Here is a 17,364-nt window from a genome sequence, read left to right as displayed (position 1 = left end):
AAAAAAGACCCATGTTGCAAAATGCTGAATTTTCTTTAAATCACATCTTTTTTTAAAGTGAGATCATTTGTTGATGTGAATGTCTGTTTCTGTGCTCCACAGGCAGACAGTATGATCAAGGCTACGGCTCCAAGGATGAGTTACATCAGGAGCTGGCAGAGCCTTCACACGTCCTTTCCACTGACAACACAAACACTGTCAAAGCACAACGTAATGGTAAGAAAATTAACTTCTATCTAATGTGCAACATATAGCAAGTGATGACATTTCATCCAGTCCTGAATTTTAGAGTTATAAGCTTACCGCAAATCAGATTGTTTGTGTTGATCATGTGCTTTTTGTTTTTTAACCAGGAGGTGACATTTCCAGCTCAGTGGACAGTGCGGTAGCTGTAGCAGAGCCCCCAAGTCCTGTTGATGTGCCCTCGCCTGTTCCTAGTATTGTGAAGCTGTCCACAGGGAGCTTTGATGCTGGCAGGGAAACAGGTGAGGCGGAAGAGTTACAACAATTTTGTCACTTTTATGATTTTTCCCAGTGGCTTGGGTTTTTATTTCCCATTCAAATTAAGCTAATCAAATATTAGTTTAATTATTAAAATCAAATCAAATTAAACTTGGCTATTCTAACTGTGTCTGTACATATTCTGCAGGTGCAGGAAAGCTGTTCAGGAGGCAGAGCAACAATGAAGATGTGTCTCTACCTGATGATAATGCTTCAGTGGCTTCTGTGGATGTAGCTAACAAGCCTCAACAGCAGCGGCAGAAAGCCTTTGCTGAACGCAGCTGTAGCTTCAGCGCTGAAACCCGAGCTGGAATGCTTTTGGAGAAAGGCGTGGACCACATGGCCAGCCAGATGGGCGCTGATGCCCGTATTCTGACTGCAGCGCTCTCTGCAGGTCAAAGTCCAACATCTAACATTGTGCCCAAAGCACTTTTTAAAGACCTGGAAGAAGAACCAGAAGACGATCAGGGCTTGACACTGGGGAAGCTGTCAGAGGAAGTACCAGAAGAAGGAAAGGGACTTGATAAAGAGGCGAAGGAGAATGAGGTGAAAATAGAGAAACGAGAGAGGAAGATGACTGAAACACAGGATGATGAGTCTGGAGTGCGGGGAGTGACCCTCGAGAGGGCGGATGTGGAGGCGGGTGCCGATCCGCTCTCTATCCTGGTTTCAGAGACTGAAGAGTCTGCCTCAGTTAACAGCCAGGAGCCTCCACGCACCGTGCCTGCTGTAGTGTCCCGCAACCTGGCAGAGGAAATTGAAATGTACATGAGTCTTAAACACCCCATGGGTGCTAAGTCCTCCAGCATGGAGCTCCAGCAGGCACAGGGAGACTCCATTGACGCCCCACAGCCCAAACAGACCATAGAGCGGCGGTCCAGCCTCCCTGTGCCTCCTGTTAAAACTCCAATTGGCTCCCCAGGAGACACACCCAAACGCAGCCCCAGCACCGTCACTCGCTCCAAGACGTTTGCCGTAAAGACAAAGACATCAGGCAGCACATCGGCTAGCCCAGGTCCTAGATCGTCCTCACTGACGGCGCTGGTCAAGTCCTCCCAGGGAGGGTCGCTGGGCTCCGTCATTAACACCATTTCAGGCATCAAGATGGACACCCTGTTGTCTGGGCCTAAAATTGATGTGCTTAAGTCAAGCATGAAGCAGGCAGCAAATGTCGCTAGCAAAGTGTGGGGGGCAGTTGCTTCAGCATACGCCTACTCAGATGATGAGGTAAGTGTCCCTAAAAGATCATTCCACATATTTTAAACATATTTTTCACTTTTAGTCTTAGCTTCTGCTCTGACGCTGACCAATACAACTACATACCTCACATAACAAGACATTTTGAACAAATGAGGCATTTTCTGCTGCAGGATGAACAAGGTCAGGGTGGCTGTGGCTTCCCAGCCCATCTGGATGAACACATGCTGGCAGCACATGACATCGACGACAGTCCTGATAGAGGAGCCATCCCAGGGTTGGTGGCCAACGGACTGAACCAGAGCTGCACCAGCCTGGGCAGTAGCAGTGGCAGCAGCGACACAGGCCGAGGGACACACCAGACACGTAAGCGCACACTCTACTGTAAATGTGGAAGAAAGGGACATAAAGCCTGTGATAGCAGCTGTTACTGTTTGTCTTTGCCTTGTCTGCAGATCCAACTCCGGGGCGAGCAGGCAGGGGTCCTGACTCTGAGCAAGGCTCCTCACTTCATGCCTCCTCCTCCAGCATCTACCAGAACTGTGCACTGGAGGTCAGACATTGATGCACAAACACCCTCTTTGCATCTGTTGTGATGCCTTTCACTCTTTCACTCCAACATGAACATACAGCTGAGTAACTCTCGGTTATATTTACTTGCTGACAGGTGCTGATGTCCAGTTGCTCTCAGTGCCGCTCCTGTGAAGCGCTGGTGTACGATGAAGAGATCATGGCAGGTTGGACAGCCGACGACTCCAATCTCAATACCAACTGTCCTTTCTGTCGCACAGCCTTCCTTCCCTTGTTGCACATTGAGTTTCATGACTTGCGGACGATGACCGGGTAGGAATCTGTTGTATTTGTATTCACAAGTTACGTTTTAAAGATTCATTTTCAGAATCTGATTTTACAGTTAGTCTTGTCTTTTTCACTTTCAGGTTCTATATGAATCCCAGTGCCTCAGGAGACAGTATCCACAGCACCAGTACCCAGCCCACCCCTACCAGTTCGGCTGACATTAAGACGCCAGACCTTATCTGTTTCCCTGAAGAGGAATCAAGGGAGACTACAGATAATAATGCTGGAGCACAAAATAGGTATAAAGGATGTACTCTTTAATTGAATATATATTAACTCCAAGAAGTTGAATATCTGCCCAGTTTCTTCCAGCGTCACCATTTGTTGAGTCTGTCTTTGCCTGCTGTGTTTCCAGTCTGATTCCAGAGCCAGTGCAGTCGGACCCCCTGGGTCTACTGGAGCACCAGGCTGCAGGGAAGCAGCAGAAAGGTAGTGGGACGTCACTGACACGCAGCAACAGTGTTGGAGGCCCACTGCAGAGCCTGGACTCCTCCCAGAGACCTGGTCATGGTGTCTCAACTACCAGCCTGCCCTGCAGCCTGCAGGAAGTGTCGGTTAGTGGCCCTAACTGTCCCAGATTGTTCCACTTAAATAATCAAAGAAATCCTTTACCTGCAGTGTACTTCCAATCATAAATCTGTCTCTAAACAGCTTTTTATTAATTCATGTTTGGCAGGATGGAATGGGAACCAAACGACCAAACCCCAAGCCTGTGTCCGTACCGTACCTCAGCCCTTTGGTGCTGCGCAAGGAGCTGGAGACCCTACTGGAGAATGAGGGAGATCAGGTAATTTACACACACAGATGCATAGACACACTTAATGCCATGAACAAACATCCTGACGTTTGCTTCTCTGCCTCATCCAACCAGGTGATCTACACCCACAAATTCCTCAGCCAGCACCCCATCATCTTCTGGAACCTGGTGTTGTATTTCCGCCGCCTTGACCTGCCAACTCACCTGCCTGGACTCATCCTCAACTCTGAACACTGCAACAACGGAGTGCAGGTTAGACATCAGACATGTTCTGAAACGTCACTCTTCTTTCTGTCAGTTAAATAGGGACCACTAACACTTTTATCTTTGCAGCTGCCCCTGACGTCGTTGTCCCAGGACAGTAAGCAGGTGTACGTCCAGCTCCTGTGGGACAACATCAACCTGCACAAGGAACCGGAAGAACCCCTCTACCTACTCTGGAGGACCTTTAGTGAGTGCAAACGCATAGTATAAGCCATGGTGGTTGACTTCCCTAAACATCTTAATAAATGTGATTATACATAGTGACTTTATTATTTTAGCTCAATTGTAAACAAAACTTGGTTATTATGCATTGTTTAAGTAAAATTCAGAAGAGATTACCTTTCCTATCTGTGCTTTGAAAGGTCTGAAAGTTAATACTTGGCATTGTATGTATTCCTTGGATGCAATGTCACTGTTGGCCAGTAGAGGTCAGTCACTACCAAGAAGAGAGAAGTAATGGCTTATGTTGGTGTATGTGTTCTCTAGTGGAAAAGAAGGGGACATTGGCTCCAACAGACCATCAGGAGATTCGTACGCTTCTCAACACAATTGTTCGCAACATCCAGACCAACGACGTCTACGGGCCAATCAACTTGCTGATCCGAGAGATCAAACAGCGCCCTGAGGGGGTCAAACGTCAGAGGTGAGCCCTGTTGGTTTTGCTTAATGCACCCATTACTTCTCTTTATTAGTTCTCACAATTTATGTGTCTCATTTGTGCGTTCCTTATTTCTCTCAGGAGTATTTATAGGGAAATATTATTCCTCTCACTGGTGGCTTTGGGACGGGAGAACATCGACGTAGGTGAGTGAATGTGTGAGAGGGTGATCAGCCAGTTATATCACACCGCTTTCATGAACTTTTTAAAGAGCCTGAAGATTGTGAACAAGGCTGAAATGTTTCTAAATTACATCATAATTGATTATTTCAATGATTATCTCATATTTCTATATATGAGGGATCAAAAAGGTTACAAATCTAACTTAAAACTACCCTTTGTGACTTTGTGAATGTTCTTTCCTTCTCTGTATATCTGTAGAGGCTTTTGACAGGGAGTACCGCCAGGCCTACGATGAACTTAGTGCAGAGCAACTCAAGTGGCTGCACCGCATGGATCGCCCGCCCAGCCCCAGCATCCAGTGGTGCCTTAAATGCTTTGGACCCCTTGTTATCTGACCCACACTGAGAAGCAAAATCTGAAGAATTAAGTGCAACAGCAGGAGGAAAGGGGAGCATCCAGGATAGGTGGTGGGCTGGGAGTGTGAGCAAAATGTGATTTAAACACCTCCAAACACCCAAACATGGTACTTCTTCCCCTTTTTTGAAGACGTCTGTCTGCTTTTTTTATTTTTACAACCTTATGCTCATCATAGATTTTCCAAGCAGCACCTGCAAGTGGAACTGTCTCTGGAAACCGATTGGAACGCTGTAGTGAATTTTTGGGGACTGGTTGAGGTGTGTTTCTTCACAGATGGTGTATAGAATGATTCTTCCCTGTACAGAATGTATTGACTGCCCCTAAAGTGTAGACACACAGTATCTGTTTGTGTTTGTGTGTGTGTGTGTGTGTGTGTGTGTGTGTGTGTGTGTGTGTGTGTGTGTGTGTGTTTGTGTGTGTCAATTCCCAGTCTTGTAGCCTTTTGCCACTTTGCTTAAATCTGTCTAACTCTCCTTAGATTAGATCAGTCTGAGTGGGTTGAGTAGTGGACCGTGTACAGACTCTGACTGTTCTTTGTGCAATTTCTAAAAAAAATCCACCGCCTGTCTTTTTGTATATATTTTTTACTTGGTGGGGGAGGATCTGAAACCAGGGTTGCCTATTTTTTTGAGGCAACAAGTCTCAACGCTTTTCGTCTTAATGAATGTTCAGGTCTGTTTGTTTTTCATTGTAAATGTGCAAGTACAGAGTGGGGGCCCTCTGTTTTTGTGTAAATATGTTGGCAGCATGCGTGTAAATGGGAGAGGACCGAGGTCATGGACAATCACTAATTATCACAACATTCCAGACGCCCCACAATCAGAACAGGTCTTGATCAGAAGTATTGATCTCTGTATTAACACTCTAACGCATGTTTAAAACCAGACATATGGAGGGAGAGATCTTTATTTTTAAAAATCAATTGGAAGTGAAAATGTGTGCCACACTACTGAAAAGCAACCATTCCCACACCTTAAAATAAGACCCATGTTCTCTTGCAGGGAAAGACAAACCACAGTCCAACTTGTGTTTTTAATATCTACATTTTTAACAGTAGCATACCGCGCATGTTCAGCTAATAATACGCCTTATAGTCGTGTTCAATTACATCTGTATTTCACATTAATCACAGAATATCATAGTGGACTTGTGGCATAGAATAAACCATTAAGGTTTGTTTTTTTAAATCGGGTGTATTATTTGCTTACAAGATCGCTCTTATGGTTTACAGACTAGCTTTGAATAATAGTGTTAGCGTTTAGAGCTGTATGCTACAAAGAGCTTTTTCAGAACTGCTGATCAATGTCAAGGAAGACACATTTTGAAAAACACGACATTCCTCTTAATGAAACACAGGAAGAAAAAAAAAAGCTAATTGCTGTAATGAACTGTTGAGAAATGAGTGGTAATGGTTACTTTGTAGACTTGGGAGAGTGACTTGTACAGATGAGATAATGTTGTAAAATATTCAATTTGCACTGCTTGGATTAAAACCTGATCGTAACCCAGGGTGAGGACGAGATAAAACCGCCTCAGAATATTAACAACAAATAATAGTTTTCCCTCCAAAACAACAAGAAATTATCAATTATTTATTTTTGTATTATTGACATTCGGATTGCAGAAAGTGTAGTGAAGTAGCATTTTTATCACTAACAATCCTTTTAATGTGTCTTAAGGGATTCTACCCTATACTGACTTTGTACATGTATCTCCTTATGGCAGAGGATGTACAGAAGAGACTATTCTTTAACAACACATATAAGTGATCTCTTACCGTCCTGTGGAAAGGAATTGAATGTCTACACAGATGTGCGCTGCAATAAATGAGTTTGTGACCTGATTGAAAACTAACGTGTGTGTGCAGTTTTTTGTTACTGTATTAAGACATCCTCACTTTGTACTCCATCTTTCTCTTCACTGTTTTTCTTGGGTTGGCTGCTGCTCCAGAGTGTCATACCTGCTCCTCCTCACCTAGGATTTCTTAGGTTCTTTTTAAACACATCTAACAGTGCAGGGTCATCATGTAGAACATTTAGCTGTGATGTTTTCCAGAATATTCAGGCACCATTCAGCCTCACTTTCCACTTTCATTTAGTTATTCTCTGAGGCCAGCACAGGTCTCCTTTAGCCAAGAAATGTGCCTTTGTGAGTGCATGTTATACAACAGGGTCTTGCATCATTTAGCGCTTTCATGTGATGGTATTTGCTTGTGACATTGGGGCACTCACTTTTACTTCATAGGCTTTTGTGGTGTCTGTTCAGTATCACATCGGGGGGCTGCATAGTCTTGCTGCAATATCCTGAATTACTGAGAATCAAAGACTAGTCAGGGGCCCAATCAAACACTGACACATGTTCTCCTAGCTGTAATCATTCCTCTTGTTCATCCTGGCCAGCTACAGATCTCCTCATAATGCACTTTTGATGTAAATTCCCTCCTTCTGCGCAAACATAGATTCAAAAGTTTATTTAAAGACAAGGCTTCAGCAGTCCAAATTAGTCAAATCAATTCAATGTCTATCAAAGTTACTATCTTATTAGTGCCAAATTCCCTCTTTTTGTTATTACTGCACTTGATTCGGAAAACACTGCCAATTGAAATCACTGGAAGGGATTCACTGTGAGTAATTCAGATGGCTAAAGCCTCAATATCTTACACTTACAATATCTTAGATACACTTTTGAATATATATATATATATTTTTTTTTTTTGTTTTGTTTTTTTGTTTTGCTTGGCCCTTAAATTCTTATTACAGTAAGAAGCATTAAATATCCATTATCAGCTCATTAAATATTGCTTACTGCATAGTTCTGATTTTGATATGACGGTGCCCTTCCGCCATGCGACATAGTTCTCGAACCTGATGACTTGAGTTCCCGGTAAAGCGCATGGATATCTTAATTAAAAGTTGTGCGGTAGCAGGTGAGTCTATTTAAAGAACAAGAACGGTTTGACACACAGTAGACTAAAGTTTTCTGAGGGAAGTGAGGCAAAATGCCACTAGGGCGGACGAGAAACGCAGGCAAATCCCAAATGAAGGAGCAGCTGAGCAGAGAGATGCGAAACAGCAGACTGACTCTTTTCATTCAGCAGTTTGAGAAAGAAGGTAGCTGAAAAACTACCTCACATGTCAAGTTTTACAACATACATATGAATCCTGAAGTGCACCACATTTTCCTCACACAGCACAGGAGCGTATGAACGAGCTGGAGAGCAGAATGGAGAACACGTTGGCAACGGTGGACAAAGTGTTCAAAGTGGAGCTTATGAAGATTGCTCCCTCGCTCCAGAGCACGCGCATAGCGGATTTAATAAGCGGTGAGATGTGCTCATTATTCAACAGGTGATCATTTGCTCGTCTGAAGGTTTATAATTGGTTATTGTTGTCTGCTAGAGGAGGAAATCTCAGCCAGTGATGTGTCTATTGCCATGAGGGTGAGTTGAGTCAGCAGATTTATTCACTAATGCTATGATCTAGAGATGTTTTACTTTATTTCAATAGAAGGGATGATTGTTTTTGCAGAATGAATCTCTGGAGATGCAGCAGCCCCTCAGAGGTCGCAGTAAAAGAGGTGATGCTAATACAACAGTTTACCTTGACCATGACTTTAAATTATGCAACATTTGTTTCATAATAAATCAAATTGTTTCCTATGCATTTCTATTTTTATGAAGTGAAATCAACTGATTCTGCACCCGGTCAGTCCACCCCAGCCAAAAAGTCCTTAACCAAGACCTCCAAAGTAGGTGATGTTTCAGTGCCCCTGCCTGAGCACACACACCTGATGCAAATGAATGGGTCCTTGTCAGATTTCTGCAGAGCTTGATGACAGCTGATCATGCCAATCAAGTTTGTTGGAAGAGGGGAAACATCTAAAAAAAAAAAAAAAAATAAGGACAGGACAGCTAAATTGATGTAGCAAGTGGTTCATCTGTGCTCTTAGTGAGACTTTTAAACTTTTCAATGTTGGGGGAAAATGCTTGCATGGGAGATATCTACAAAATAGCTTTGAGATTTAATTAAATGGTCAAGGGCCAAAATGAAGAATATAAGGCCATGACTGATACAGTGACATCTGGTCAATTTTTCAATGTGCTGTTGTAATTTTATCCTCTTTTCTTAACTGAGGTTTTGTAATTTGTCAAGCTGTTGTGAAACGGACGAGAATCAGTGATCTGCAGAAGTGTTCTCATGTGTGTAGACAAGTTATTTGAGTTTGTTTGTTTTTAGGGAGGAAAAGGAACCAAAAGGACCAAAACATTAGTTGGTAGCAACAGCACTGGAAATGTCAGGTAAGACTGTCATTATGTTATTTATGCTTAACTTTGATTTATGCAGGCCTTTTACATTAATGTTAATTATCTTCAGAGGTTTATCAGTCACCCCCAAAAGAGCTCAAAGCTTCTTGACCAAGACCAACGAAACTGTGCCAGCCAAACCTAAACTCAGGTCTGTTATTGCTGTCATAAGACTTTTGATTTTTATTGTAAAGAATTGTGTATATGAATAAATTGAATAAAATATTGTACTCAATGAATTGAATTTCATAGTTTTTTGCCAATACTTTTCAATACTTCATCTAAGGGGTATAATATACTTAAGTCAGCTCTAAATGAAATAAATTGACTGACTGGTAATTCTCATGCATGTCCAGGTCGGTGGTCTCTGCTGGTGATATGCACTGTTCACTGGCAGGATCTGCTGCACACATCACTGTAACCACAGCACGGGGACAGGTACTCATCATCATCCTTGTTACTTGTTACCAGCTCTTGAGGAAGACATGATGTATTGTGTGTGTGTGTGTGGGTCAGCTCTTCAATATTAAGAATCACAGTTTCCTCACTGGCATATTTTCAGTTTCTTAGAATCGTGCAAACATAAATGTGGTTCTCTTTCATCCTAGGCTGTCTGCTTTTCTGAAGAGACCAAGGATGAAATTAACTTTGACTTGCTGGATGATGTGGCATGGTGTCAGATTCAGAAGCTCTCGGTAATACAAAGCTTGTTTTGTTTTTTTAAAGCGACTGTAAAGTCTGTAGGCTCTTTGAAGTATATGGTGAGACATTTGGAACTGTACATCTGGTAAAGTCTTCTCCTCAGATGGCATTTTGCATTTTTCAGAGACTGATGGAATATCTGTCGGGACGAAACCGCTGCCAACGATGAGCAACGATGCCCGAATATCCACTGTGACCAGAATTTTTGTATTGTTGTCAGTTATTCTTTGGTTGTCTTTTTATGTGTTTTTAAAATATAAAGTTTTTTTCTCTTGGATTACTGTCTGTCAAAATGTCTTACTTCACTGATCAATGTAGTGTTTGAATTTAGAAAAGCAGGCAAGCAGATAAATGATCACTGTTTTCTCCTAATGCAGTTCAATAAAAAAAATCAATTTACCATGGTGTAGCAATGGGAAGTGTAAAGTCTTATCCTGGACATGACTGGCGTGTGATTAGAATAGACATTGTGCCACATTGATTTTATGGTTGTGAGTCATAAAATGAAACTTTGAGTCTTTGAGATTCTCACAAAATGACTCGATGCTTGAGTCAAACATTGACTCATTTTGCAAGAATCTTAAAGTCTTAACCTCTAGGGAGAGTAACCTTTTTAAGTGAAGGAATAAAAGACCCAGTTATTGCAAAAAAACGTTTTCCAGTACATTTTTATGTAGGGATAAAAAGCAGGGTTATGTTTTACCACATTGGCAGGTAAATGTCAATTTCCTATCTGCAGACAGAACTAACAAATCTGACATCTTTGTTGACATTATTGCAGCAAGAAGTAGAAAATGGCATAGAACTACTTTTATATGTCAAAAATTGGTTAAAAAAAGTTAAATCTTTTACTACAAAGCACAAATATTGCCACAGAATATGTTGATTAAAACACAAAGCTGTCATAGATCACTGTTGTGGCTGCTGCTGCTGCTGCTGCTGGGAATCCATTGACTCCATCTCGATCTCATTGAGAGCCTCTCGGCATGGCTGGGTGGAGGGACGGCAGGAGGATGCAGCTTGTGTCTCCTTGGGCGTAATCTGGGGGTAAAATGGACCCACCAGCCAGTTGAGCGGCGTGTTATTGACCAGATAATCCATGACGTTGTCCAGGGAATCTTTCATTTTGCCCAGCTGGACTTTGCAGTTGGTTAACACGCTGTCTGGCAGGTCTTTCAGCACTTTAGCCTTGCTGAAGCTGTTGTAGACCTGTGTTGCGGAGCGGCCGACGGAGAACACCTCCTGCTGGAGGTGGTTGGGGAGGCCCTGCAGGCTGGAGACGAGGACCAGGCAGGTGGTCTGGAGCTGCTGAGTGAGGGAACGTGCCAGAGCCAAGGTGCGAGACTCAATGGCCTAGAGAGAGGGAAGGACCAGATTTTAAAGGTACTTGTTTGTTTACACTTACATTCACAAATGTACTTATCTCACTGCATATTTGACTTGTCCTCCTCCTTACCTCTGCCTCATGACTGTTTTCCTGGTTTGGACCATTGGACCTCCACACCACCAAAGAACTCAGCTTGTCATTTACCATCTGGTTAGCCCCGTCAATATTCTTTCTGCCATATTCAATCTGGAAAGAACAAACCATTTAAAAGTTGATTTGCTGTCCATGAGCAGTAGAGGAAATGATCTGCTTAACATGACATATAAAGGCAGCAGTCTAATGAATATTAAGGAATTTGGCATCGTCCCAGATCTTTTCAGTTTCAAGTCATGAAAAAACTGTGAATTTGGTCCATGATTTATTATTAATGAATGAGGAGACCCACCAGGTCAACAGTGGAGTTCAGCTCAGAAATGAATTCCACGCTTCGCTGCTTGCCATCTTTTATTTTGGCCAAGGTTTTGGCGGCTGCCCGCTTTCTGAGCTTGGTGGAGAGAGAGCCCAGGCGCACGTAGTAGCTCGGCTCCTTCATGTCAAAGCCATTCACGGTTTTCGCCTCCAGCTCTGTCACAAGGGAAGGAAAACGTGAAATGTTCCATTAAAGAAGACAAACAACATGAAAGCTCAATTGTGAAAACCCTGACGAATTAAAACGCTAGTAGACCATTGTCTGGCTGATTTAATCCCTTTTTATCTGCTGTGAACTGCTACAGCATCTTGCATGATCGCTTTAAAGCCCAGAGGAATGCGGTCATCCACAACAAGCCACAGTTCACTCTAAACAACAACTCCTTTAACAACGGAGAAAAACAGACCACCACCACATATTTGGATTCTCAGAAGAGCATAATCCGATAAATCCTGTTTTCCTGGAAACTGGACCGAATCCATGGTCAACAACATACTCCAGCTGCTTCTTAATAACTGACCCTTGATACTGTTTGTCATAGAGGCCTAATCTTAGTAGCCTTTCTCACTTAATATTTCATACAAACTGTGGCGCATGAAGTCATACAGAATCTTTCTGCCTCCTGAGATCTAAAAAATATATTGAACCAAGCTCAAATAGGGAAGCTACACTTGTAAAAAGGGGTCATGAGTAGATTTCTGTGTTTTCAGGGGTTACACAAGGTTTCTCTGGCTCTGAGCCCACTCACCCAGTTCGTCCTCTGTCAGAGGCAGGTACTGCTCCACCAGGCTCTCAGAGGTTGAAAGTGCTGTGTCCACTCCACTGCACACCAGCCTGGCCACACGGCTCTCCAGCACTGTGCTGACACTCCCGCTGACCACAGCCTTGGTCTGGTCCACTCTATCCTGCACCGCACCCCGAGTCTTTTCCACCATGTTGGTCAGGGTGTCCGACACTGTTCCCTTGGCACCGGACACGACATCTTTCGCATTGGTTACCACATCCTTGGCACTGGAGACAATCTGGGCAGGGACAATAAAACATGGACCAATAAACTTAGCTGCCCTTGGAGCGATTGCAGCAAAGGACAAGTTTGAAGTGGGTGAAAAGACAGCAGTTGAGAAAGACATAGATTACAGCCCGATCATCAGGAGATTGGCTCACATTACTGTTGGGAGGATATTGTGCAATTTAGTCTGCTTATCAAACCAGTGCGTACCTGCTCAGATGGCTGGTGAAGGATGGGCAAGTTTTTCTCAATCTGGTCCAGACCTTTACAAGCCAGATCATTGGCAATGGCAACTATGGGCAACAAAAGAAAGACACCAATTAGAAAAAGATTAGATAAATATTTGTTTAGCTTAGTTCAAGTGATTAAGAGCAAACTAGGTGAAAGATCATGATGATTAACAGCCAGCTGCCTGCCTTGAACTTCCTGTTTAGAGCCAAGCCCGTATGACTCAGCCTGTCCGCACATAACTATCCTCACAGTTTTGTTTTGACATACTACAAACTTTAAAACCAAGATATCTCAAATGTACACCCAAGAGCACTTACTCTGAGGTTCCAACTTGTCGATGATGGGTGAAGCAGTGGTGTAGGCCACAGAGGAGATGGTCCACACTCCTTGCTCTGCTGCCTCACACACAGACTTGATGTAAGGGTGGGTGCCCTTGGTGTTGGAGTAAACGCTGGACACCAAGCCATAAGTGGAACTCACCAAAGGAAGGCTGGTCACCCTCTCCACCACACTCTGTGAGGAAATACAAAGGGAATTCATTTAAACTTAATAAGAAACACATTTTCCATTAATGAGAGATGAACCATCCTAGTAGCTCAAAAATGATTAATTAATTAATTAGTTTTTAAATTACAAAACAGTAATAAGTGATGAGACATGGTCGTGTATTTGAATAGTTCATGTTATGGCGATTTACTTTACATTAAAGAAAGGATACAACCAAACTATTCCACAGTTAACATTAGCTAAATAACTCTAAATACAAAGGTTTTCTAAACAAGCTTACCTGATTTGACATAACGTCTGCTGCTGCCATGTCTGCTGCTGAGAAACACCTGTAGGCTAGAGATAAAACAATAGACAATGTTACTATTTTTCCTCCATGAAAACCAGGAAAAGACCGAACAGAAAGTTAAATAAGGACTTCCGTATTATAGTAACATGTCTTTAGTAGCGGCATAATGACTTAAAACAACTTCACTACAGCTGTCACGTCGTTAAATAAAAGTAATAGCCTACTAAAAGCGGATACTCACCAATCGATAGGAGATATCCGAGTCGGTCAATGAGCTGACTGTTGATGCGTGTGAGGTGTCAGCGGCTCTATCTGTATTTATACGCTATAATTATCGCGAGATGTAGCAGGACGTTGACGTAAGACACTGTAAAGTTTCTAGGGCAAAGGTAAAAGGGGTAAAAGTTTAGTCGGGGAATTCCTATGAAATCATCACTGAGGGTGCAACATTTCTTCACATTTCATAAGTTGGTGACATGACAAGCTTTTCATTATGAGTTCAGACTGTCTGGGCAACAATAAGCCTGAAGAATATTTGAAAATACTTAACCCACTATTCCTACATTATCCAAACTCTTTCTTGTAATAACGAAACTGAAAATAGCCATATGAGCTATAAGTACAAGTGCACACCTACAGGGGGGCTTTAGGGCAACAACTTAACTGAAGGCTCCCATTACACACACATAGTATTGTAATTATACAACCAACCAACACCCCCATCCTGTATGTACATGAAATAATTTTAATAAGAAAAATAAGAAATACTTTATTGATCCTGAGAAATGTACGCACCGTTTAACAGCACCGTCATCACACACAACAATAGAATAAAATAAAAGTCCTAAAACGTCTAAAAAAAACAGGGGACCCCACGTTAAAGTCCTTCTAATATCAGATGTTATGAGCTTGCTTTAGTGCTGCATTTTCCCAAATAAATGTGAAATTAATCAAATTATCATAACCGAGACGTTTGAGGGCTCATATAGCTCTGGGGGAAGTCGCCTCCTTTGCTCAGTTTGTAATCCAGCCGAAAGTATACAGGAAATCATGTGGACACTGGCTCAGACAGGCTGATCATATTAAGGGCCACATTAAAAAAAAAAAACACACACACACACACACACACAAAAGAAAAACCCAAAACATGCTACCTTAAGGGTTCATCATGGTGTTAAGACAATAAATTCCCTGATTGGTTGATAATCCAGGATCTACCTGTGTTATTCATTTTTGTCATAAACTCTGGTTTTTAGTTCAAATGTAATAGCCATCGTCTAAAAATGAGTTACAGAGTATGTGCATACACTCTCATTATCCATCCACCTCATATGCAACAAAGTCAAAAATAAGAACTGGATGAAATCTGGATCACCTATTTCTGCAGGATGCCAATAAAGAAAATAGTAGCAGTGCCTTCATGATTTAAGTGGTAGTTAATCTGCAGTAAAATAGCCCACAAAGCAAAATATTTTGTTCTAGATTTTAATGTTTGGGGCTTTGATTGGCACATTATTTTCTGAGTAATGTCTTTAAAAGGTTTCCAGTATAAATTCTTTCAGTTTTAACCACACGTGTATGCTCAGTGGAGGAAAATATTGAACATAAAAACTGTCCAATTCAGTTTGAATTCACTGTCACTCTTTTCATTTGCTCTTCAGCAAAGAAAGCCAGTGTTGCTGTTTACTTGCTTTCATACTATTTGTGAGCTATTGTGTAATTCTTGGAAATTGATATAAGAAATTAGACCAGACTTACACCTCTCTTGATAAATTTCTGATTACTTACTTGAATGGCTGAACAGTACCACATGTCAGTGTCTTACCCATAGACGAACAGGTTTATGTTTGCCAGTAGCTCATCAGAGCCAGATGTATGGCCCTGTTTCTAATTTGAGAGCACTTCACTGTTTTTTATGTGTCATTGCTCATTTATGTAGAGGAGTGAATCTACAGAATATCTGGTCAGCATTTCTGTATGTGTTATTTTTAAAAAAGGGGTTAAAAAAAAAAGTAAATGAAGTGTTAATCCAGTTACTGTGCATACATTTGGAAACCTTTTGAGGAAATGTGGGCTCTAGTCAAAATCTTCACTGAACCAATATGGATAACACATTTGGATCCTGGATCCCGCAGACTAACCTCTTGGGGCCCATTTTTCAACCTTTTTGTAACTCAAATAGGCCCCATATGAAAATGTTGGCAACACTAAACCACAGTTTGTTAAGATTCTGTCTGATGGAAGTCCCTATAATAATTTACTATAAGAATTAAGAGTATATAACGAATCAGAAATATACTATAAAACGAGTGACAATCCACTGACGTACTGTATAGGCCATCCTATACTTACACACACCCACATACCTACGCACACGCCACGTTGTGGTGGACATTGATCTAATCATATTTTATAGTCCACGTCATATTCATTGCCTTGATTGGCCTTATGTGATACGATGCCAGGCAAAGTACATTCAGTTGATCAAGAATGATGACGAAATCTCCTGTGAACATTTCCATTGGGTTTTAAGAGGTGCAATGTTTGGCCTATAACTGTCCTGTGATGTAATACCTTCTGATATGTGTTATAGTCTTAAAGGATTACCCTGGCTTCCACATATTTTAAACATGAAAATGTGGGAAATGTAGTATGTTTATGTCCCATTATGAGTGCCTGAAGGTGAAGCTGTCCATTTGCATAAAAACATGAATGTTTTAAAATAAACAACCTGTTTACACTTAACAAAAGTCAAATTTAAACAGACAGAACCAGCGAAGCACTAAATCTAAGTATTTTACTGCATATCTTTTGAACATTGGTTTCCAATATTAATTCAGTTATTTTGTATTGGTAAACTTTAATTAAACCCCCACATAGCTGTGTTCCTGCATTTGGCAGAGCAGTTTTACCCATCTTGTGTAAATACTGTTCACTCTGAATTCAAAGTCACCTGATCAGGGTCACTTTGGTTCAGTGTCCTGACTTGAGTTCTCTTAAATCACCGTAAAATCTAAATGTCTAATAACAGCGGTAACAATCAGAATGACAATATAATTAATAGGTTGCAAACATACTGTATAGGGAAAACACTGATATTGATGTATGTACTGTTAAATAACTAAAATACATCATTTGATCAGACATTTAAATCAGATATGATGGATAACAATGTACTTGTTTTACCTTTTACCTGATGACCAAATCAGTTATCAAGGACTTTGTATGTACTTATTGCTGATATAAAATGTGTATCTTTCTAGCATTTACTGATATATGCCACTAGATGGCACCAAAGTAGACAAAGTTATTACTCTTAACCCATAAGCTGACAGCCGGTTTCTTGCCCAAATATTTCCTGTCTTTGACACCTCTTATCATACAGTGTCAGTGTTTAGGTCCAGAATTGTGGCCACTCTAATTAGTACATACATTACACCCAGTGCTGTAACTGATGATGTTTCTAGTAAGATTGTTTTTTATATCATAACATATTTCACATGCTGGATTTTATGTATCAAATGTGAAGCATGCATAAAATGGTACCTGGTATGTTTAAGCAAAATAAATGGGGAGTACCTGGTTAAACCCACAACTACATTTAGTTGATTTATTTACCTGTTATGTAGATAAAGTACTCTTCATCTTCTTTCATTTGGTAAGAATGACACATACACAATTGGAGATGTATTGAGTGATGCACTAAAGCAACATACATGCAAGGGAACAATAGGTACATATATACAGGATAT

The 17,364-nt window shown here is 41.4% G+C and overlaps 3 protein-coding genes across 7 annotated transcripts in view; 2 read left to right on the top strand and 1 right to left on the bottom strand.

The window, feature by feature from the left end:
• The window catches only part of dennd4c (DENN/MADD domain containing 4C), a 35,641-nt gene extending 29,016 nt beyond the window's left edge, over nt 1-6,625 (top strand). For all 3 annotated transcript variants that reach the window (XM_062444287.1, XM_062444288.1, XM_062444286.1), the window contains 14 exons: nt 103-216; nt 354-485; nt 650-1,728; nt 1,872-2,064; nt 2,154-2,251; nt 2,366-2,541; nt 2,637-2,795; nt 2,912-3,110; nt 3,233-3,343; nt 3,428-3,565; nt 3,647-3,764; nt 4,064-4,220; nt 4,317-4,381; nt 4,617-6,625. In XM_062444287.1, the coding sequence (XP_062300271.1) occupies nt 103-216; nt 354-485; nt 650-1,728; nt 1,872-2,064; nt 2,154-2,251; nt 2,366-2,541; nt 2,637-2,795; nt 2,912-3,110; nt 3,233-3,343; nt 3,428-3,565; nt 3,647-3,764; nt 4,064-4,220; nt 4,317-4,381; nt 4,617-4,753 (2,876 nt within the window). In that variant the 3' untranslated portion in view covers nt 4,754-6,625. The remainder of the gene's footprint in view (nt 1-102; nt 217-353; nt 486-649; nt 1,729-1,871; nt 2,065-2,153; nt 2,252-2,365; nt 2,542-2,636; nt 2,796-2,911; nt 3,111-3,232; nt 3,344-3,427; nt 3,566-3,646; nt 3,765-4,063; nt 4,221-4,316; nt 4,382-4,616) is intronic.
• Nucleotides 6,626-7,717: 1,092 nt separating this feature from the next.
• cdca9 (cell division cycle associated 9) lies at nt 7,718-9,961 on the top strand. The gene is made up of 10 exons (XM_062444476.1): nt 7,718-7,885; nt 7,966-8,097; nt 8,174-8,214; nt 8,303-8,351; nt 8,455-8,522; nt 9,011-9,072; nt 9,149-9,229; nt 9,435-9,516; nt 9,687-9,773; nt 9,905-9,961. The coding sequence occupies exons 1-10, from the start codon at nt 7,774-7,776 to the stop codon at nt 9,947-9,949; spliced, it is 759 nt and encodes a 252-aa protein (XP_062300460.1). The 5' UTR covers nt 7,718-7,773; the 3' UTR covers nt 9,950-9,961.
• Nucleotides 9,962-10,431: 470 nt separating this feature from the next.
• On the bottom strand, nt 10,432-13,908 carry plin2 (perilipin 2). 3 transcript variants are annotated; one of them, XM_062445044.1, is made up of 8 exons: nt 13,854-13,908; nt 13,604-13,659; nt 13,134-13,329; nt 12,796-12,878; nt 12,325-12,598; nt 11,553-11,731; nt 11,237-11,353; nt 10,432-11,133 (listed from the first exon to the last, which is right to left on the bottom strand). In XM_062445044.1, exons 2-8 carry the CDS (start codon nt 13,631-13,633, stop codon nt 10,690-10,692), a joined length of 1,323 nt encoding a protein of 440 aa, XP_062301028.1. In that variant the 5' UTR covers nt 13,634-13,659; nt 13,854-13,908; the 3' UTR covers nt 10,432-10,689. The 3 variants fall into 3 exon arrangements, with proteins under 3 accessions (XP_062301028.1, XP_062301027.1, XP_062301029.1); XM_062445043.1 differs by having other exon boundaries at nt 13,604-13,652; nt 13,854-13,897; XM_062445045.1 differs by lacking the exons at nt 13,604-13,659; nt 13,854-13,908 and having other exon boundaries at nt 13,134-13,371.
• Between the last annotated feature and the right edge of the window lie 3,456 nt (nt 13,909-17,364).

This window comes from Scomber scombrus, chromosome 23, assembly GCF_963691925.1.
Source record: "Scomber scombrus chromosome 23, fScoSco1.1, whole genome shotgun sequence".
NCBI lineage: Eukaryota > Metazoa > Chordata > Actinopteri > Scombriformes > Scombridae > Scomber > Scomber scombrus.
This window is presented reverse-complemented; position numbering and strand designations above follow the sequence as displayed.

Bases quoted from the DNA above. Each gene is read 5' to 3' on its own strand.
- cdca9 (XM_062444476.1), top strand. From the start codon at position 7,774: ATGCCACTAGGGCGGACGAGAAACGCAGGCAAATCCCAAATGAAGGAG. The intron at 8,098-8,173 runs GTGAGATGTGCT...GTTGTCTGCTAG, and splicing joins CATAGCGGATTTAATAAGCG to AGGAGGAAATCTCAGCCAGT. The intron at 8,523-9,010 runs GTAGGTGATGTT...GTTTGTTTTTAG, and splicing joins CCTTAACCAAGACCTCCAAA to GGAGGAAAAGGAACCAAAAG.
- plin2 (XM_062445044.1), bottom strand. From the start codon at position 13,633: ATGGCAGCAGCAGACGTTATGTCAAATCAG. The intron at 13,330-13,603 runs GTAAGCTTGTTT...ATTTCCTCACAG, and splicing joins CAGACGTTATGTCAAATCAG to AGTGTGGTGGAGAGGGTGAC. The intron at 11,732-12,324 runs GTGAGTGGGCTC...CCCTTGTGACAG, and splicing joins TCTGACAGAGGACGAACTGG to AGCTGGAGGCGAAAACCGTG.